This window comes from Lampetra fluviatilis, chromosome 2 (genome assembly GCF_964198595.1).
Source record: "Lampetra fluviatilis chromosome 2, kcLamFluv1.1, whole genome shotgun sequence".
NCBI lineage: Eukaryota > Metazoa > Chordata > Hyperoartia > Petromyzontiformes > Petromyzontidae > Lampetra > Lampetra fluviatilis.
Genome location: NC_136276.1, coordinates 29,845,716 through 29,867,996, shown reverse-complemented (window position 1 = coordinate 29,867,996; position 22,281 = coordinate 29,845,716). Strand labels below are relative to the sequence as shown.

General features: G+C 50.0%; 1 protein-coding gene across 11 annotated transcripts in view; it reads right to left on the bottom strand.

Annotated features, from left to right (window-relative positions):
• Positions 1–3,548: 3,548 nt before the first annotated feature.
• Positions 3,549–22,281, bottom strand: part of UBR5 (ubiquitin protein ligase E3 component n-recognin 5) — a 59,290-nt gene continuing 40,557 nt past the window's right edge. For all 11 annotated transcript variants that reach the window (XM_078873424.1, XM_078873474.1, XM_078873479.1 and 8 more), the window contains exons 40-58: positions 21,926–22,156; positions 20,684–20,757; positions 19,681–19,853; positions 19,027–19,140; positions 18,188–18,543; positions 17,640–17,760; positions 17,095–17,193; positions 16,232–16,475; positions 15,460–15,568; positions 14,773–14,917; positions 13,990–14,120; positions 13,457–13,517; positions 12,903–13,075; positions 11,970–12,054; positions 11,282–11,452; positions 9,907–10,020; positions 9,208–9,352; positions 8,762–8,847; positions 3,549–7,754 (exon numbers count right to left, since the gene is read on the bottom strand). In XM_078873424.1, coding sequence (XP_078729550.1) covers positions 7,542–7,754; positions 8,762–8,847; positions 9,208–9,352; positions 9,907–10,020; positions 11,282–11,452; positions 11,970–12,054; positions 12,903–13,075; positions 13,457–13,517; positions 13,990–14,120; positions 14,773–14,917; positions 15,460–15,568; positions 16,232–16,475; positions 17,095–17,193; positions 17,640–17,760; positions 18,188–18,543; positions 19,027–19,140; positions 19,681–19,853; positions 20,684–20,757; positions 21,926–22,156 — 2,845 coding nt within the window. In that variant the 3' untranslated portion in view covers positions 3,549–7,541. The remainder of the gene's footprint in view (positions 7,755–8,761; positions 8,848–9,207; positions 9,353–9,906; positions 10,021–11,281; positions 11,453–11,969; positions 12,055–12,902; positions 13,076–13,456; positions 13,518–13,989; positions 14,121–14,772; positions 14,918–15,459; positions 15,569–16,231; positions 16,476–17,094; positions 17,194–17,639; positions 17,761–18,187; positions 18,544–19,026; positions 19,141–19,680; positions 19,854–20,683; positions 20,758–21,925; positions 22,157–22,281) is intronic.

Below are 22,281 nucleotides of genomic sequence, written 5' to 3'. Positions count from 1 at the left end.
AAATAATATAAATTACAATAAATTAAATCACGACGTTTCGGGCACAACACAAGCGTACATCATTAGGTGGGACAACCATAATTTATTTTATTTTTTGTACCTACGTGACTTTACCGAAAGAACCAAAGAGTATGGGTCCCTGCAGTCACGAAAACTTCAAATCTGTATTACTACCGCCACTATTTTTTTTATTTCGTCAGGTAAAAGCCCACCCAGCGGTTAGAGCTATTTTTCAGAAGCCACCTGGCCACAAGCGATGAGAGCTCAACGGAGTGGAGTTGTCCTCGTGTGTGAATGTGTGGCAGGCAAATACTTGTGTCTAAATGTGGAGGTAAAGACCGTGTCCTGTGTGTGGGGGCTCCCCTAGGTCGACTCAGACTGAGTATTTGCGGTGTGTGGATATGAGCACTGCGGAGCTGAATGTGGAGCTGCCCACGGCAAGTGATACTGTGGCGATGGCATTAATAGGTGCTCGCTGACAGGACTGGTGTTCCATAAGCATCTGAGACAGCAACATCATACTCTCACCACAGATAGAATATCCTCAACCAGATTCAACCACTATACCAAGATACCATCACATCTTAACCACACCAAACACTATCACAACACCACACACTATCACAACACACCACAACACACCACAACACACCACAACACACCACACCACAACACTCCACCACAACACTGCACCACAACACACCAGACACTCCACCACAACACAAGACACCACCACAACACACCACCACAACACACCATACACTTCACCACAACACTTCCACCACACCATACACTCCACCACAACACGCCATATTCAACACACTACTTATACACACACAGCTAACGCAACGCCGCAATTTACCACTAAGTGGAGGTGACTAAAGCAGGTGGCTTGTGCCAGGCTAGGTGCACTTTGAGGCGATCACGTGAAGCGTCGAAGGCTCGCCGGATAGGTCACGGGACAGATTCAGGTGCCACGCACGAGTTGACTGACTGGCAGATGCATCACCTGCGCTCCCTGAATGAATCAGAATATGTATCTATACTAGAGGGATACGATGAGTTATAAAGCTCATTTTTCACGGATGTCATCACCACACCACGACACACTTCACACAACATTCACACACCACCATACAACGATACAACGAACTGACAAAGATCCCCCGTATAACCTTTAACAGATTGTTGGGGCAAGTGCTTTTAACGAGCAGCTATGAAGGCCGGAACGACACACGAGGGGGTGGGTAGACAGAACCACGCCCGCCTTTGTCTCCCCAGTGGCGATGTTTAAACACCGCACCGGGTACCAATTTAAGGGCTGAATCGACCTGTTGGGGGCCCAGGGCCTGTTCAGATAATCTTCGCTGGTGTTGAGCGGTAATCGAACTCGGTTCGCCGGGATGGTAGCGCAGCGCGCTAACCGCTACACTACCGCCCCCCACAACTCACAGCACACACAGAGACATCACTTAATGTGGGAACTCCTAATGTCTACCAAGCCGTCTGGCTAAAATAAGAGAGAGAATATAGCTTTATAGCTCATCGGATTCCTCCAATATGAATAAATATTCTAATTCTTTACCTATAGTTTATAATGACCACACGCCAGCACCGGGGCTGGCGATTCGCACGGTTGGCTACGTACGGTGCGAAAGAAATTCAACATACATGCATACAGGGGTCGCTATTTCCACCAACTTTGCAGATCCCACATTCAAATGCTGGTCAGCAGAGCCAGATTCAGTTTGAGGGGGGCCACCGAGACCGTCATAGTTTTGGGAGAAAGCCCCCTCTGTAAATTTACGGTAATTCCTTCCCCACCCCCCCCCCCCCCGACTGTTTTATCACCGCCCATGCCCAATACAAATCGCTCCACGTTATTCACCTTGGTTTATTTAAGTTCTCGTTATGAAACGCCTCGAATGTCAACATGAACAAAGCGGTTTTAATTCGACACATAACTGGTGGTAATACACCTAGCGATGATGTGGCTTTAAATCCCAAGCTTACCCATAGGATGTATCATAGTGCCACAGTGTTGAGTTTCAACCATTATAAAATCCGTACTGGATGTAGTTTTTGGAGGGGGTTTGGTTCAGATTCCATGCTGCAGTCCCTCAAGCTCCCAGAGTTCCTGCTGGTCAGGGTTCGACTCAACCCATCATCACCATCATCGCTGTGGTGGATAAAACCAGCCGGTGAAGCGGTGGGGGACAGAGATTAAATCTGGGGCATGATAAACATCGGTGGCGATGGCCGAAATGTCCCTGGGCCCCTCTTGAGCAACCCGCACCCTATGGGCACGATGTGTGGTCAAACAACCATCATAGCGGACACGGCGTGGGAGGGCTTTCGCCCAGACGTCGAGTATTGACTAAGGGCTGTAAAGTAGTGTTGAATACGTTCGTCCCAGTGCTGACATAAGGTTGCACTCATTACACACAAAGTGCTTCTTTCCACAAATGAACCGCAATACCTCGCTGATCTCAAGGTGCATAAACCATCATGCAAACCCCGGTCATCCTCGCAACAGCGCCTTTTGGCTGGTCATCGAACAAAGACCGCCACTGCACCGCGCACTTTCAGATGCGCTTCTGCGGCCGTCTGGAACGCTCTTCTGATATTAGGAAGCCACTGGAGAGCGATGCACTTTAAAATCATGATCGACAACTAATTTCCTTAAAATTGCTTTTGTGTTGTTTGTTGTCCTTCCCAAGCACCTCTGATTAGCACGGTTGGCCACGTTCGGTGCGAAATAAGTTCAACATACCATACATATTCTAGATTTGTAGTTTTCGTGACTGGTTCTTTCGGTAAAGTCACGTAGGTGAAAATAATATTGAAATAAAATAAAAAATGAAAACTAAATTAAATCACGACGTTTCGGGCGCAACACAAGCATCCTTCACCAGGTGGGGACCACCACAGCGAAAACAATCGCTGAAGTACGCCAAAGAGATGGCTGTAACAAGGGATTATATAGCTGAGGGGGCGGGGGGGGCCAGGGTGAGTGTGGGGGCAGGGAGAGCGGCAAGGATGTTCCTAGAGTTCGAACTATATCTGTGCTAGTACGTTGGGTGGGAGGGAAGAGGGTTGGGGCGGCAAATCTGCACGATCGAAACACTGCACGTCAAATTTCCTATTGATGGTAGTGTGCAAGGCTGGGAGTGAAATACTGGAGATGTGGGTATGAATATAAACTATAAGGTAGCTAAAGTTTAACTTGGTTAATAACATCCTTCCAATGATTGCTCAATTTGAATCCATCTTTTCGGTTGAAGTTATGTCTGTTTGTATATCTGGATGGCTTCATGGACAAATCTTTAAGGACATTTCCACGATCTAACCCAAAAAACGATTATGAACATTGGTCACGAAAGCCGACGTGTTAAACTAAAACACAGCAAGTTAGCACAGTGGAGGGCACAGGTGGTGCATCGGACAGTCATCTCAGCCAGTCAACCTATGGCACCTGGGTCTGTCCCGTGACCTGCCCGCTTCACGTGGGCCTTCATGTGCACATAGCCTGGCACACCAAGCGAATCCTGTTGTCTGGGGTGATGTTTTTATTCGCAATTTATCTGGTAACAGCAGTGTGATTCAATGATCCTTACTTTTTGTTGGCATCTTAATTTGTACAAGTTTTAAACAACAAAAATATGCAAGCGTGCACAAACCTTTCGAAAGCCAGTCGCAATAAACACCTTTACACAATTCATCTTCATTGAGACCGTTTTACAGGACGTTACAGAAGATGCCACGAAGCGTCAGATGCGTGTATTGGCAAAAAGGCAACCTCTGATTTGGTTCAACTCCCGCCAGGTCTCAACCATCTCGTGTCGTGCCAGGTTTCCTGTTTATCCAAATAATAAATCTGTGGCAAGGTTCAAGCTAACACAAGAATCATTCCTCGAGGTATTGTATTCCACCAGCAACAGGTATCGGCGATTTCTGATGGTTTACAACCGACGCTCGCTCAAATGGGAGGAAAGGTATAGTTTCATAGGCCTTGTTATTATGATCACGTGTCCGAATTGGTACTTCAGGAATCCAAAGACAAATAAAATGGAACAAATGTTCAGAATTGACAGACGATCACATTTACCTGTGTGCACGTGGCAGACGCCAGTCACACCCCTCTACTGCACTCATGAGAACCACACGACCCCGACCACCACCACCTTCATTACAAACGTGCACGAGCCTCTGAGCTGCATGCCACCGGGTGTCATTAACGTGGGCACTTGCTTATAGAAGACTTACACCATGGGATGAATAAACTACGTTCACACTGGGCAATGTAATTTGAACATCCTGTAAATAACACGATGAAAATGGTATAATTAAAATGTTTGATAGCAACTACCCTTACTTATTATTGTAGATAACCTCACTGACTCCAGAGCTCACTTTGCATGTGGTATGTATATGTGCTATGTTAAGCATTTTACATCTACGCAATGAACCACTGCACTTTTGATATTTGGCCAAAATGTCTAACAGAAATGTCTATTAGTGATTGTTTTTTGTATTATTTATTCTTGCAAAGCTTCACCAAGATTTGGCTGGGGTTCACATTTTTACAAAGATTTATGTTATAAAGTTATTTGTCGGCATCCCAGGTCTCCCTTGCGAGCACAAATCTTGTCTCATGGGCTCTCGCATGCTTATACATAAAATTATTCCGTGTGTAGGGCAGTGGTTATCACAACGCTCTATGAACCTGGCCACCCGAGTTCAGTTCCCAGCGACGGCAAACATCAGTCGAGCGATATCGTAAATGGTCCCAAAGTTTCCTACTTCAACTCGCACTGACCAGCGTGAAGTGTGGTCCAAAACAATAATAACGAAAACATGGAGGACATCTCATCCAGCAGTGGATTAACAAACGGTTGTATATTGCTATGACATACGCAGATTGGTCTAAGCCTTTGACTAAATCACCCGGACTTGGCCCGATCGCATCACATCTCGTAAGTTAAGCAGAGTTGAGCTTGGATAGAATATGGATAAATGACTTTCTCTGGACGTCCGGTGGCAATAGGCTTCTGCATGGCTACGTGACTGACAGTTGAGGGTGGTGCAGAAAAAACACACTACTGTACTATGCTCCTGCATCTATGCCCCCGCCTTCACCTTTACCACACTGCAGCGTGGTGAAAGTGTGAAGTATGCTCAAACAAGCCCCGTGATGGCGTGGGGAGGCACTCATCTGGTGCAAGGTTTTCAGAAGGACTGTACATCTGCGTGTACACGCAGCGGTCGAAACACGAGTTCGAGGGAAATTGAACGAGAGTCCACTCAAACATTTTTCGTGGAGACATTGAAGAAATGGCCTTTTTTAAAATAGCGTGAATGAGATTGTTTGATCACATCGAGTTCAATGTGAACAGACTGCCCCCAGTGTGAACGCAGATATTGCAGAGTTCAATAAGCAGGAGATGCGCCAAGCGTAAATGCAGGTAACGGGAAACTCCTTTGCAGTTACTGTATTCCAATTGTTATTGTTTTGCATTTTCTTTACACGTCAATGTCTTCCTTTAATATTCACCCAAGACTACTGTGAGAAAAAGTAACTGAAGGTTTGCTCAGGAAAACCACCGGATTAAAAAAACGCTAATAAAACAAAATATGCGTCTTACATTGAAGGCGACTTGAACTAAGAGCTGTTTACTCTGCTTACTTGTAAGAAGCACAAACGGCAGCAGAACACAAGCATCAAGAGCTAATGTAATGACACTCGGTTCCAAACGGAATATTCTTCAACATAATTATAGGAACCCGATGCAAGTTCAAGTTTGCAAAGCTGGTGGCATTTTCCAATTCCCACCACATCCCCTCTGGCCAGACCCTCTGGAACCAAGGTGCAGCTCTTCACGACAACAAAAAATATCCTTCCCATCAAAACAATAGGACTCTTCAGATTTCCGAATGAAACAAGCAATGGAGAGGGCTTTCCATTTGGCGATGTCAACCAGACATCTGCGACCAGGTCGGGCCTAACTCCCTGCTGCATATGGAGTTACACCAGCCTCAGACCGTGTGCTTGCTTGAAGTCGAGATGTACTGTTCGCACAAGCCAAGGGGGGGCCATCACCAGTGCTTCTCCACCCGAGTGCACACGTGTAGCGAGTGGCAAGCCTCGGGCGATCCCATTTTCCTGCACTTGGGGAGACTTAATTGAGTCTCTAAATTTCAGAGGCAAGACGCAGCAGCAGAAATCTGCTCGAGTGGATGTTTTGGAACTCGGCTATATGCCACCAATTGGCCCAGTTTGCCACCTGTGGCATAACATTCCAGGTCTTTAATCAAAAACAAACGGTCCCCGAAGAATTCAACGGTAAAAATAAGAACTGTCCATTCATGTCTACAGATAGTCGAGTTATTTTTGCTCGACACGACTCTCATGGTGCTCTCGGCCAGGTTAACTAAGGGACGGCGAGTGCGCGCGTAGAAACAAAAATTCGACGAGGAATGGGTGATTACGACGGTGGGTTATGATGCGTGCAACATACGGCTAAACACATGTAAGCAAGGTGCTTGCGGTGCAGAGCTGGGGACGTCCAATTATTCAAGTAATCATTTACTCTACCGATTATCGGCTCGATTACTCAACTAATCCGAAAACAAAACTGTTGCAAATAAGGGGGCTTTCTACCACATGTCCCGGCTGCGCTGGTGATCTGCTCAAGTCTCCAGATCATCATCAGCGGCCTCACACTGGGCGTGGCTTGCAGGGGGGGGGGGGGGAGAGGTTTTCAGCCTTCAGGAGGCAGGATGTGGGAGGCGGCAACCATTTTAAAAGGGCCCAAGTAATCACAACAAAACGGTAGTGGATAACAAATTTTAGCCCATTCATTGACTAATCATCCCAGCTCTTATCACGGAGTAAAAAATAAAGTAAAATGTGAAACAACAGTAATTCAACAAAAAGTGGCTCGCTCACGTGGGCAGAGTCAGCGCCGTTGGCGGCGGGGGGGGGGGGGGGGTGGTGGGGGGGGGGTGGCCCTTTGGACGCGGCCGGCCCCACGTGTCGGCCAGGCTCCCCCACCGAGCATGGGGCCTCCACAAATAACAAAATGTTAACAAAAACAAAACAGTGAAATTAAATATAAACCAAAACTCGCAGCTCTGCTCGCAACTCCCCACTTGGCAAAAGGCGTAATAAAGTGAGCTACGCTATTAGGCCCTCTCACCCTTCCTCTTGTCTTATCTATTCTCGTTACTGTTATTAGTTTATACAGTCTGGGTGTACACGCTGCCAAATGGCTTCACCTTGACGTCCGTTGTCGCATGGCACATTCGTACGAGAGCGGCCCCCGGTTACGCTTTCATTTCTTTTTTCCCATTTCTTCTTTTTTGTTTAAAAGTGTTTTTTTGTATAATTATCTTTATTTTACAGAGGCGAATTATGCGCAAACCCTGCCTCCTGAGTGCACGGTGACCTCGGCCCTTAACGATCGAGCGCGCAAGCAAGTGGTCGGGTGGACGAATGGTGGACGGGTAGACAAATAGACAAGACGTGCCGACAGGCCCCACTACACAAAACCAAAGTTCTTGGTCTTGATGGCCAGCAGCAGCTTCTGCTTCAGGATCTGCCGCGAGGAGTAGAGGGGCACGTAGAGGCGCGAGATGCACGTGTTGGCCGTGGGGAGGTGTTGGTCGTCGGGCGGGCGAATGGTGATAGATGGCATCGGCTGGAAGCCCTCCTCACTAGCCGGAAGGGATGGTGACGACGTCCAGAAATATACCTGCGATGGTGGGTGGAGAGGGAGAAGCGGGGGAGGAGAGTGCAAGGAGGGTTGATGAGGAGGAGAGGGCGTTATAGGGTAGTTCACTCGAAATTTAACGACTCACTCCAACTGACATCACGATACGGGGATTTGAGCCAAATTAAGCGTTTATTATTTTGAGTCCCTTCTCACTGTCTGTTTTGGTTCATTAGCTATCATGCACATTTGCATAGAATTTTTCATGAATCGCCATTAACAGGTCTGATATGCATTCTTTGAAGCATGAAGTGAGCATAAGAAAGAATTTTAAATCAATGAATGCCAAGTGACTAAATATGCTAGAATGCATACGAGGGGTGATATGCTCAAAAGAGTTGTGTGGGTATTGTGTTTGCGGAGTGTGGCCTGGGTGTGAGACTGTTGATGTAAGTGATGGTCTGTATGTCAGTGTTTTGGTGCTGGTATGTGTGTTGGCCCAACTGTTAAGTTTGTGTGTGCTGCATAAGTGCACTCAAGTCAAGAGGATGGCATGTGCACTGGTGTGTGTGCATGTGGTGTGTGTGGCATATCGGTTTGTGTTTTGATTTGTGTGTGTGTGTGTGGTGTAGTGGGGATGTGTGTGGTGTGTTGGGTTGTTTATGTGTTACGTATTGGGTAGTGGAGTGTGTTGGGTTGTGTTAGGCATCGTGGGGAGCGAGTGTCGTAGCTAGCGCACTGAGCGATCAACCAGGTGACGAGTTGAATTACCGCTCAAAACCAATAACAGTGGCGCATATCTCAACTGGTTCTGGGCCTCCCCTAGGTCGACGAAGCCTTAAATGAGTACCTGGTGCAGTGTATGGGGAGACAAAGGCAGCCAGGCATGGTGTTGGCCACCCACCCCCTCGTGTGCCATGCCGGCTTCCATAGGTGCTCGCCAACAGCACTTGCCCCAACAGTTTGTTAAAGGCTACACGGGGGATCTTTGTAGGCAATGGCTCGTGTACTGAGTTTATGTGCACGGGTGCTGTGACCCCTGTATTTACCAGGTCCTGCCGCTCGGCCATGTTCATCTTCTCCACAATCGACCAGAACCAGCGCTTGAACTGCAGAAGCTTGTCGGCACTCTCGCCTGCTCACCCACAAACGCCGCCAACATCCTCTCACTCACCACCACATTTGCCCACTTGTTCACCGACCCACCCACACTTATTCACCAACTCGCTCGGTCATTCACTCACCCATTCTCACGAATGTAGAGAAATGCACTCTTGCTCCCTCAATCGCTAACCAGAAAAACTAATCCATCCACCCACTCACTCACGCTACTGTTGGGAGGCTCATTCAACTGTGTCACGCAATGGGTTCGCATGCAGCGATGGGATGACCGAACTGAGACCAACAGCTCTCGCTAGGCACGTGACCACGGGTCGAAGAATCTCACGCACGCAGCCAAAATCCCAATTCGAAAGCGGCGAGCGCCGCCTCTCACCGGACTCGTCGTTGAAGGACGTGTAGCTGATGAGCATCTGCACGTTGACCTCGCCGCAGCCGTTGACGAGCAGCCTGAAGTCCTCGGCGGTGAGGTCCTCCAGCGCACTCCGAGGCAGCACATCGAGCACGCCGCGGCGCATTGCCTGGGCACGCACGGCAGGAGACGCGGGGAGGTGAACGGGAGATGCGGGAACACCAGGGGGTTCAAAAGGGAGGCACGGGGAAGTGAACGAAGGTACAAAAGAATGGACAAGGGAGGCGCATGGGGCACAGGGGACACACATTGACAGGCAGGGATATGCACGGCGGGGGCCGCAAGAAGTGTGAGTGTTGCACAGGGACATTTTGGAGAGGAATGGGGAAACAGGAGGAAATTTAATCAAATGGTGGGCACAGGGACAGGAACAACAATGCACAGGGACACAGAATAATTCAGAGGCAAATGAGGGGACAGAGGAACACATGGACACAAAAACGGAACAAAGTGGAGAGACAGAAACACATGCGGGCACATGGGCACACACAGGCACAAGTATACGAGACAGGGAAACACAGCAAACCAAGGCTACAAAAACAACCAGAACACGGGGCGGTCATAATCAAAACACCGACTGGCAACGTGAATCTGGGCGGCAATGAAAACACAATGGGGCACGAGTGGGGTTCGGCGCAGGGAGCCGAGGCGGCGCTCACTCACCAGCGCAGGCTGCTCGGCCGCCACCAGCATGCGGTACTCGGTGTACTTGCGCACGTACTCGTAGACGTTGGCCGGAGTCACCGGCGCCGTCAGTCCCCCTGGCACCAGCTCCATCTACACGCGGCAGGAGGAGCGGCGCGTCACGGTAGAGGCCGACCGAAACTGAATTTCTGGTTTCGGCCGAAACCGAAAGTATGCCGAAAGAGGCCATTTGCCAACTTTCGGCACCGAAACCGAATTTCGGTCGGCCTCTACGTCACGGCACAACAGCACGGGTCAAAGCCGACTCCCGAGAGCTCGGCTGGCCACCGCAGACGTTCTCCGGCTCCGCTTGGCTATTTTCCCCGGTCTTAACAAAATAAACTGGCGGCTTGGTTTCAGACGTCGTGTAATGTATGTATGTTTCACTTCTCTCGCACCGTACGTAGCCCACCGTGCTAATCAGAAGTGCGGGGGAAATACAAACTCAACAGAAATAGCTGTTGTAAAAAAATTAGTTTTCAATCTAGATTTAAAAGTGCATAGCTCCAGTGGCTTCCTAATATTGGAATGAAGAGCGTTCCAGATGGCCGCAGAAGCACATCTGCAAGTGCGCGATGCAGTGACCGTCTTTGTTCGATGGTTAGCCAAAAGCCACTGCTGCGAGGATGACCAGAGCTCGCGTGATGGTTTATGCTCCTTGATGAGATCAGCGAGGTATTGTGTGGTTCATTTGTGACAAGCACTTTGTGTAATGAGTGCGACCTTATAATGTAACGGACTCATGAACATTGGAATCCACGTACATTCAAGGAGCTGTTTTTGTAATCTCGCTTGCACCATTTCATCTACGTCTCAATTGCACCGCCTCGCCTCTACTCTCTGCAGTAGCATTTGTTCCAACTTTTCCCATTTCTTCTATATTGTGTTTCGTTCGCCGCATCTCTCGCATATGCCGTTCGTCTCATCTGTAACCGTCAGTCCCATTTTTTTCAACCAAGTAAAAATGTTCACCAATTGGAAATAATCGTTCCTTATAAGCGCAGTTTCTGATGTGTGTATCCACACTAACAGAGGGACTAATGGATTGATGACATTGTACTTACTCCGAAATCGAGACTCATTTTTTGGGGAGATTGGACTTTTCAGTCCAGCTCCCAGGTAGATTCTAGAATGCTTTGCCTTTGCAAATAGGACAGAGTGGCGAGAGCTATTTAAGTGTCTTGAAAGTTCACCTCTTTCAATTGTCCTGTACCCCCTAGTTCTTGCCATTTACCATGGATCGGTTTATTTCCAACTTTCCATACGTGGGATCGACGGCACCTGAAAAATGAAAATTATTAGCATAAGGTTGTTTCACACGGAAGTGAGCCGACAGGCGAGGAGGCGTGTATACCGGTGTGCTGCACAGCTGCCCGCCACCCTCCTCCTTGCATAGGTCGATGGAGAACGTGAGGTCCATGGCCTTGAAGACGGCATCCGCGTCGCAACTCTGCGCCGCCAGGATCAGCTGACGCAGGCTCTCGTACGTCACGGGGTCGAAGAACGCAAAGTCGTGCCAGTTCACCTGCACGCGCGGAATACGCGCTACGGTTACAACCATGCTCCCGTTACCAGCGCGCTACCGTTAGTAGCGTTACCGTTACCAGCGTGCTACCATTACCAGTGCGCTACTGTTAATACTGCGATATCGTTACCAGGATGCAAATGCTACCAGGATATGTTACCAGGGTGTTACTGTTACCAGGGTGTTACTGTTACCAGCGCATTACTGCTTGCACTCCACTACCGTTACCAGGGTGTTCCCATTATCACCATTCTGTTAGCAGGGTGACGGTGCATTTCGTGCTAAACGCATGATAAGTTAAATCTTGATTTCAAGCTTTAGTGACTGCAGGAATTCACTCTTGGGTCGTTCGGTCAAGTCACGTAAATAAAATATAATAGATCACGACGTTTTGATCGCAACACAAGCAATCGTCTTTAAGTGACTTGACTGAAAGACCCAAGAGTATGCGTTATAAGTTATAACCGACCACGGAGATCTTTGGTAAAGCTGTGCTACTACACCAGGGGTCACTCACCTTACGGCCCAGGATGACCTTTATGACGTGGCGGTTGAGAGTGATGGGACAAAGCTCGTTCTGCAGCAAACACAGCCCCAAAATCCTGCAAAGAAACGCAGACACGCACCCAGGCACGTACACGCGGTGATTCAACAGCTGCCGAGTCAACGATCTTGTGTGATGCGTAACAATTTAAAATAGCAGGAATTTATTCTGTCACCACCAGGGAAGGGAAGCAAGACGGGTTTAACTGCTCAAAATAATCCGGTTGAGATTTCCGAGAGTGTAGACATGGAATTTAAATCAAGGACCCGGATGATACTGGCATTAAAATATCCAGAGAGAAATTCAGACCTCGGGCTTGAATACAGACACTTAAGAGTGCCAAGCTCAGTGCTCCGACATGACCATTATGAACCTTTGAAGACACGCATCCAGTCACAAGGCTTGAACCCAACATCTCTGCCGTACCGCTCGTTGGCTCAACAGAACCATTTCGTGCCTGCGTCACTCAATCAGACCTTCTACAGATGAAACCTGTGTCAATCCCGTATTACTGACAGCCTGGATATAAATCCCAGAACCCAGCTCAGTGACCGGCATGACCATTATGAACCACCCGAGAGACACCCCGCCCCAGGGCTTGAACTGCGCAACTAAACAGGGTCCAATCTGTGGCTCTGACAACAGCCATTATAAGCTCGTCGGCATGAGCAAAGCCATCCCTAGGGTACGACAAATCGAGGCGACTGCCCTAGGCCCTGCGCTTTTGGGGGGGGAGGGGGGGGCCTGCGCTTTGACGTCGCGGCATCAGATGTAATACTTCCGGTTCGGTTTCAAAGTGTCAGGGGGGCTGACAGTGAGATTTCCTCCGGAGCCCACACCCCCCACCCCTATGGACGGGCCCTGGGCACCAGATACCGGGGAGCGTTGGAAGTCAAGCGCCCTCACCGGCCGACGTTGCGGAAGCAGTTGAGCCGAGCCTCCGTGTTCTTTCCGGCACGCAGGGAGTAGAAGCCGCGCTTGCCCGGCTGGTAGAATAGCGGGCTGTTGTCCTCCGAGTCATCCGAGTCATCTTGGTCCGTGTCCATCACGCTGCGGCTGCCAAGTCGCTTGCGCCCATCCTACACATGACCACGCGTGAACAAACATACGTACGTTCGCACACACGCAAACACGTGGATGTCAATGCAATGGTAGATTTTATCACGAGGTATGTAACTCCTTGAAACATTATTCCGCCTGCGAGAATGCATTTTTTTACCATTTATGGTAATTTTATGCTAGCTGTTGGTGATGATAATGTAGCTTTCAGGAAAGATAGACCATCCCCTGCCACACGAACGAGGAAATTTCAGCACGAGCTCAGGACCAGCAGTGGCGATGAGCATCACCCCACAATGTAAGATGGTAAAGGTTACCTCGAGTGTCGACCTAGTCATTATTGAGAGAGACATGTTCACCTCTTGAGTTAACACCAACGCCAAGGAGTGCAAGGGGCTTACCTGGGGTCTGTCCGAGTCAGGGAGGATGGGCAGATCCATCAGAGATTCTGCTGCCCCATCCCTGTACACACACACAAACAAAGACAAAGACCCCCTTATAGCCTTAACAGACTTTTGCGGCAAGTGCACATTTCAAGGCCGGCACAGCGCACACGGGGGTGGGTGGCCAACACCACGCCCAGCCACCTTTGTCTCCCCAGTACTGATGTTTGCACACCACATCGGGTACTTATTTGAGGCCGAGTCGACCTCGGGGAAGCCCAGGACTGGTTCAGATAATTGTCACCGATGTTGGACGTGCTGTGCGCGAATCGAACTTGGGTCACCAAGTTCATAGCACAGCGTGATAACCACTACACTACTGCTCCCCACACACACCTATACGGCCACACATACAAAATCACGTACAAAGGTTGAGCCTTACACACACAGAGGCAGTGTGATGCGATGCCTGTAACCGCACGGTGTGGTATGAGACACCCGTAACCTAAGGTGTGGTGTGACAGCCATGCGGTGCGGCGTAGGGCGCTCACCGCCCGTGCGAGATGATCAGCTCCATCGCCTCGTCCACACGCGCCCTCAGGGAGTCCTCACTTGCTAGGAGCAGCAGCAGCTGGGCAGGCGAGAGATCTAGCAGCATGCCCGTGATCTTCCCAGCCAGGGCCTGCGTGCGAACACACACAATCAATTACCAGAAAGGTACTTCGTTGTTTTCCGACCTCCCACTTATATTCCAATTGTGCTATCGGCACAGGTTTTTTGTCTTGAAATATGAAATGCATGTGCAATTGAACCTTATGGCGGGACCCCGGAGTCCCATAAGCCCCCGGCTCTCGCATAAACTGCTTTGCGACGTAATTTTATGTCTGTTGAAGGCGAATGATATGACAATCTGTTCCTCTCGACGAGCTCTACACGATGCGCTAATAAAAGTTTCAAAGTTTTGTTTCTTCTGCGCGTTCGTCCTCGCTGCGCTTGGACGACACGACAACAGAATGATCCGCACCAGGTGGGTTACGGCGTTTATGTGCGCGGTGGGACGGAGTCGCCAAAATTTTTGTTCATTAATTACGATTTAGACTTCCGTTTATTCTGGACCCCGGGGTCCCGCCATAAGGTTCAATTGGCGAGTGCGAACGTGTGTGTGCAAGCGACTGTGTAAGCAAACGCGTGTGTGAACGAATGCAAGGCGTGTGCACAAGCATTAAGTGTTGGCGAGTCTGAACAAGTGCGAGTGGGGAGCAGTGGTGCGTGTGTGTGCGCGTGCGTATGTGCGAGCGTGTGTGTGTGTGGAAGTGAGCGAGTGCGAGTGTTACGGGCTGCAGCGCCTGCACGCGTGGGTAGAGCCGCTCCCCGAGCGCCTGCCGATGTGCAGGGAGAGGCTCGTACTCCTCGGCCGGGCTGCCCTCCGAGCTGCTGTGGAATGGCCGCGCCTCGATCGATAGCTGCCGCCGAGACTCCCTGCACCACCATCGTCGTCGTCATCATTATAATCGTTAACATCACCATCATCATCGCGGTTGTTAAGCTATGCAGCGATTCACACCACCACTCCCGCCACGGCGATTCGATGCATTGTCAGATTATATTTATTCTGATCCCTTCTGTCTCGTTTGTACAGTTTTGTTTAATCTATTAGCCACAATGGAATATTTGCATATTATTTGCTACAAGCATCTTGCCACGATGAGCCCCACCATCATTGGCACCAATTGTCATTACCATCAGAACCGTTAAGAGATTCACTGCCATTAGCATCATCACCAACATCAGGCTGCAGTCAACATCACAGCCATCATTGTGGTTCTCGTTGGTATATTGAACAGCAGTTACCACCACCAGCATTACCACCATCCTCAAAATCAACAACATTCTTAATACCTTTGTGTATAACTGCGCATAGCTGATGTATCGCTATTTTAAAGCTGTGCGTGGCTGCGTATAACTGCATGTATAGCTGTACGTGCGCCGTGCGTGCGGCCACGCGTGTGTGTGTGTGAGACCTCTCTCTCTCGCGCCGTGAGCCGGCCCTCAGGCCGCCCGCCCTGCGCTGCTCGCGCTCTCGCTCCCTCTCCCGCTCACGCTCGCGGTTCCGCAGACGTTGCATCAGGCCTGCATTGGTGGGGGTGGGGAAAGGATGTGGTGGAGAGGGGTCAGGGTGGTAGGTAGGGTTGGCAAATGAGGAACACGAGCAAAGCAAACAAACTTCGCTCTTCCAACTCAGACGGATGCCTGGGCAGGAACACGCACAAAACAAAACATGAGCAGCGTATAAAGATGCATATGGTCGTGTAGATAGAACAGTTGCATTGGTTCATCATGGGACCTCCTTTGCCAGTACCAAAATATGATCATAGGTTTTTCCCCCTTTTTTCTGGCAACAAAACAGGTGTTAAGATGTTAAAACACCAAAATGAAACCTTTAACAAGGAATCAAGGCTGCATTAACCACAATGCTTGTGGTCAGAATGCTAAAAAAAACACTCTGATAATATATGCATTGTCCTTAAAACTGATTGGTCAACACCAGCGGGAACAGCCAGATGGCGGTGTCGAACAGAGTAGAAGAGCCGCTGAAGAACAGACGGTTAAACCCGGGCTAAGAGTAGGCGCCAATGTGTACGTGACCAGAGTAGATAGCGAGCTAGAGAAACGACTCTAGAGCAAATTTCGATTTTAAGCTTTCGTGACTGCAGGGATTCATCTTCTTGGTTCTTTCGGTAATACTGGAGAGCACGCCGTCTTCCGTGTCAGCGTGCGTGCGTACACACGTACTAGCGGGCAGTCCCTTGCTGGCCTGCTGGATGAAGTCGAGGCTCGGCAGCTTCTCGTTGGAGAGCAGCGCCTGGGCAACCGCCGTGTAGAAGCTGCGGGCGACGCCGCTGCCTTCGCCCGGCTCGTCCTTGAAAGTGACCTTAACACGGTGCACGGCCATGGGCGTGGAGGCACTGCGCCGCCCAAAGTGGTTGTTCAGCTGCCGCATGGTCTGCTGGATGAGCAGCTCGCGGTCGCGATCCACCTACACGCAGTGCAGGTGGCACAAGAGGGCATCGGGCAAATGGTGAGTGAACAGGTCAGTGGGTGGGTGTGTCGAATGGCTGACACTGTGGAAGACTGGGTGCGTGATTAGTGCACCGTGCTACAAACACGGCTGCCGGAGTTCGATTCCCGGCCACGGCTAATATCAGGCCTTGGGCATCTCCTAAATCGACTCAGCCTTAAATGAGTTCCAGGTTTGGTGTGCAAACATAAGCATTGGGAAGACAATGTCAGACAAGCGTGTTGCTGGCCTTAATTGGTGTACGCAAACAGCAACTGACCCAATTGTGTATAAAGGCTATACGGGGGATTTTTATATATTTTTATAGTTGCGACTAGTTGTAGCACCGGCCAAGGAAACATTGAATCGCTAACCCCGGTTCGGGGCTGCCAACAGAGACAAGCATTTTTCCGATGCTCGTTGGAGCTTGAGAGATTTTACTTGAGGGTGACGATAATAAAGTGTCCACGGAATCCACAAGGAGAACCACTGCTGCAGGACTTCACAGGCTATGTCACGCCACTTGGCGGCGACGGCTATCTCTCCTCTCTCCAGCGGCGGTGTACTTGCAAATGTTGGCCCTGGCCGGCAAGCTCACTTCCAGGGTGAGGTCGCGGGACTGTGCGTTACGCAGCTTCTCCATCTCCCGGCGGAACTTGGACTCCTTCACCTCGAAGCCGCCCAGCTCCGTGAGGATCTGGGGATCGAGGTAGGTGGGTGGGTAGCAGGTTAGTGTTGGTTCGCCACAAACGCGCGTGCCAGTGCCACACACCTGTCGGGTGTGGGTAATAGATGCAATTTTACTTCAGCACGAACGACTCAATAAGCTATGAGGCTCTATTTTATGAGCTTCCTGAGACGGTACAGATGTTATACAGTACAGATCTTAGGTTACAATCGCGGTTACAAAGGTCGTGATACAAACGGCAATAGGGAACCGGTCGAAAATGTAAACAAAAATAGGGAAAGGGCAAGGGAGAAGGGGAGGGAAAGACAAACAGGGGCACTATCAAGCATGGTGAGACAGGGTAGGGAAATGCTGGGTAGTAGGAAAAGGCAGGAATGGGCAGAGGGGGTAGGGCAGAGTAAACATCAGAAGCTATGGCAGGGCAGCAAAGGGCAAGGCAGAAGGGCAGTGCGTACCGATCCAGGCTCAGCCCCCACGTCCTCCATGAAGACGCGGCCAAACAGCTCGAGTGAGAGGCGCCAGCGCCCCAGCAGCATGTCGTGCGAGATCACCATGCCCATGAAGCTGCACTGGGACCTGTGCACGCAAACACAACACACACATTTGTTAAAAGAACACACAATACATTTGAAAAGTGTTTGTAGCATTAATGTGCAACCGAGAAACACGCACACGATCATAATATGCACACATTTACATCAACGTGCAAACACACTACACACAAAAAAAAACAAATCAGTTAATACTACATTATCATAAGCGCGTAGACACATTGTGTGCCTTGTGTTAAAATGTTACCATGAATAAAGAAACGTGTAAACAATATGTAAATATACCAATGTGCACACACATTCACACAAACACGAATGTAAAGACATTCACGCACAAGCAACAAACGAAGAACGGCACTCACAAAACACAAGGCACGGGGGGCTCGAACCCTGGCTCTGAGGTTCTGGCTCCGCTCTACGTCGCGGGGACGAGAGTGCAGACCAACGCTCACCTGAACGCAGACAGCGCCGGCTCCTCTGACTCGGCTGCCCCACCACCACCAGCTGCTGCTGCTGCTGCTCCTGCAGCAGCAGAAGATGGTCCTGGCTTCACATCTACAGCAGCAGCAGCCGGCGGCGGAGGGGGGAAGAGAGATGGACGGAACTCCACAGGCACCAGCGCTGGCAAAGCCGCCTGCTGCTGCTGCTGCTGCTGCTGAGGGGGTGGTGGTGGCGGTGGTGGTGGGGGCTGTTGTGTGGTCGGCGCCTCCGGTGTGGAGGTGCTGGCTCCACCGGGCCGGCGCTGACGGTCGCCGATGCCGCTCACGCTCGCGAGGTTGGTGGAGTAGGACATCTTGGTGGGGAGGACCTGCGTGGGGGCACCAGCAGAAGAAAGGTGAAGCTGGTGCTGGCTGCCGAATGGCTAGGGGAGAGCCGGTGCTTTCGGTCATTTGTGTCACCACCATCATTGCAAATATTCTCTCCAAGTACAACATCATAATCGCTACCATCACCACTCCAACCAATATCAATAACAGTATCACCACTGTCGTCTTGACAACGACTATTACCATCTGCTCTTCCACATTTACCACCACAATCACCACCTCCATCACTACCACCATCAGCATCCACGCTGTCATTATCATCACCACCATGATGATTTACTCCACTCCCAAAAAACACCACCACCAACATCACCTACACCGCACATTTTAGAATAGCACGGTTGGGGCTACATATGGTGGGAAAAAAGTTCAAGACACATACTACAATCATGACTATCAAAACCACCACAATAAGTGGGGGTCGTAAAAGCCACGACCACCATAATTTCACCCCCCCCCCCCACCTCGAGGCAGCTCCTGGCCGCGTCGTCCCGGGGATCCGGTTTGTCTGTGGCCGCGTGGCTCGAGTAGAGCCCCTGGCTCGGACGCCCAAACAGGTCCTCCTTCCGCGCGTTCGGCTGTGGGCGCCCAGCAAAAACAAAACTTCAGACACGTCTTGCGCTAGGTAACCATCGAATGCGGCAGATTCCTGCAGTACTCTCGCTGACAGCGGCACAGGGGAGTTTGAATGAATCATAACGCCACTATCATTAGTATGATACAGGCAAGCTGCATTGTGGTTTAATTTGAGTCTCAAATCAACACTTGGATCACGAATGTGGGGCGGTGACATGGCCGAGCGGTAGGGCATTTGCATTTTGGTCACACAGGTTCGCGGTTCCAGCCGAGCAGCTGTCCCAGATCAATACTACAGCTGTATCAGCCAAAAAAATTGTATAAAGCTGATCAATTACTGGGAAGCCACATGCCAACATCACATACTACTGGCAGACTAAAACACATTTCCCCTTCACAGTGACAGCTGCCAACGGGGCCCCCTGCCGCAGGGCAACTCGAAATCTTGTGTACGAGAGGTGCGGTATAAAAGTCAAGTGATGATAATGACGAGGATGATGATTGTGACGACCGCTGCAAGGGGTGGCACTGCGCGCCGTCACCTGGAGGAGGTGGGGCTGGTCGGCCAGGGGTAGCGCCTCCGACAGGGGAACCTCGAAGGGGTTCGGGGGGATGCAGCCCAGGAACGTCATGGAGTCGGAGCGGCGGAAGAAGGCGTGGTGCTGTCCCGACTCCGACGGCAGCAGCTCCTCGTCCTTGTAGGGCAGCGAGCCGCCTGCACGTGTAGCGCCACAAGGGGTGGAGGGAGTAGCGGGGAGATGCATGAGAGTACGCGTGTGTGGGGAGGGTGTTTGTGTGTGTATGGGAACGATAGCGTAGTTGTTCGTGCACTGTGCTACAAACCCAACTAGCGACGAATAAAATCAGTATTGAATATTTAAACAGATACGAGGTCTCCCCCCAAGGTTGACTTGATTATCTGGGGTGGAAACATCGGCATTGGAGTAACAAAGGCAGTTGGGCATGGTGTTGGCCACTCACCCCTTCGTGTACCGTGCCTGCCGGCCTTCATACGTAGGCTATAAGGGGGATCTTTGTCTTTGTATGGGTTTGTCCCCTATGACCTCCTGTCAGCAAGTGTTCACTAACCTGCACGTCTTCAAGGCAGTATTGACCAGGATGTCTGCACCGTGATGACATCTGACGTCAATATATAAACACTGTTCCATGTCACGAGCGTCGCTACTATATTCTGATTCTCCGGATTATAAAACACTCGGGAAAGAAACGCCCCAAACTTTGTGGTCATTAAAAAAAAAAACTAATCTTTCAAATCCAATGTCCTGGTAAAGTGGAAAATATACCGTGGAAGATGCTGGGAATAAAGTGTGTTATATTCCTGAAAATATGGTCATGGTGGAAGTGGTGGAAATAAAGTTTGACTGTACCCAGTGCAAATAAAGCAAATCATGTCGCACACATGTAATAGTGGAAATGGTCATGGAGACAATAAAGGTCCCATACCCGTAAAACATGAAACCAATAATAATCCCCAGAAGACAGAATATTGATATATATTATTATTACTATGGCCACGTGTCTCACTCATGTTGCTGTCCTCGTCGTTCTCGTGCTCCGAGTCCTCCGTCTCCAGACTCAGCTCGAGCAGGTCGCGCGCCCTGCAACACGCCAAAGCACGCAGCCACCACCACCAGTCACCGCTCCGCACATCGCTCGGCACAAATGAACCACAATACCTTGCTGATCTCGTTAAGAAGCATAAGTGATCACGCAATAGCAGCGGCTTTTGACTTGCCATCGAATAGAGACCGCCATTGCATCGCGCACTTTCAGATGCTATTCTGTGGCCATCTGGAACGGAAGCCACTGGGAGCCATGCACCTTTATTTAAAACTAATTTCTTTAGAACTGCTTGTGTTTATAGTTTGTCCTTCCCCTGCACCTCCAATAAGCAGTTGGCTACATACGGTGTGAAAGAAGTTCAACATACATACGGCACACACTGATGACAGTGGTTCCTTCCCATCGCCAGATCATTCATCCATAGGCCCCACAACTCTTAACGTCTCACAAAGTGCTACAAATGCCCCATACTCTTTGGTTCTTTCGGTAAAGTCACGTAGGTGAAAAAATATTTTATTTTATTTTCACCTACGTGACTTTACCGAAAGAACCAAAGAGAATGGATCCTTGCAGTCATGAAAACTTCAAATCTAGAATGCTACAAATGTATTTCATCATGGACAAATGGATGAATGATAAGTTGACCAAGCCCCAGGGCAGGATTGTGAGTTTGGTTGCAGTGGTTCGAGCGTGTGGATTGCAAAGCAGTTCATGATTTTGAACTCACTCGACAACCAGTGCTGTTTTCGCAAAGCAACTTCTGATCTCACTTACCTACACTTGCATGACACGTTTGTTTGTAGCATGCCATTCAAACAAAAGCGTTCAACTATCTGAATTGTAATAAGCCAAACTCGGTGATAAATGAAAAAATAAGTTGTATTAATGACGACACAGGCTATCGACTTATCACAATAGAGAACCAGGTTAATCATGTCAGATTCAAACCCAGGACCTCAGTGCCACAGGTTCATTTGTCTGACATCACTTACTATTAATATCCCTAGTGGCAGCCGTCCCTGCGAGGTAAAGGGTGAATACAGTGCCCGCCAGCAAGTGGGATTTTTTTCTGCCAGTAAAGGCAATGTTGGCAAGTAAATTGTAAATGATACAATTTCACAAATTTGGACCATAAAGTGCGAGAGTGTGCGCGTAAGAGAGTCCGCGTGCGAGAGTGCGCGTGCTCTGCCCCACCCCGCATACCGCTTGCGGTCCAGCTGCGGCGTGTCCAGCGTGGTCTGCTGGTTCACGGCCTTGATCCAGTAGATGAGCGCCTGGAAGACGTACGCCACGTGCTTGAGCGAGCACACGTCCAGCAGGGGCAGGATGTCCGAGTGCTCGTCCTTATGCGCGCGCATCAGCGACAGCGCGTACGTCAGGAAGTCGCCACGTGCCGACAGCAGGCCGTGGCGCGACGACAGCAGCGTGGCGCGTCTGCAGGGGCACAGCGAGGAGTGAACTCCGGACACTCAAACATGAACAGACGAAGGACCACACGTGAAGTAAGATGTTACGGTTATGGCGAGATCAGAGGGATGGAGGCTGGTTGTCTAGTATTC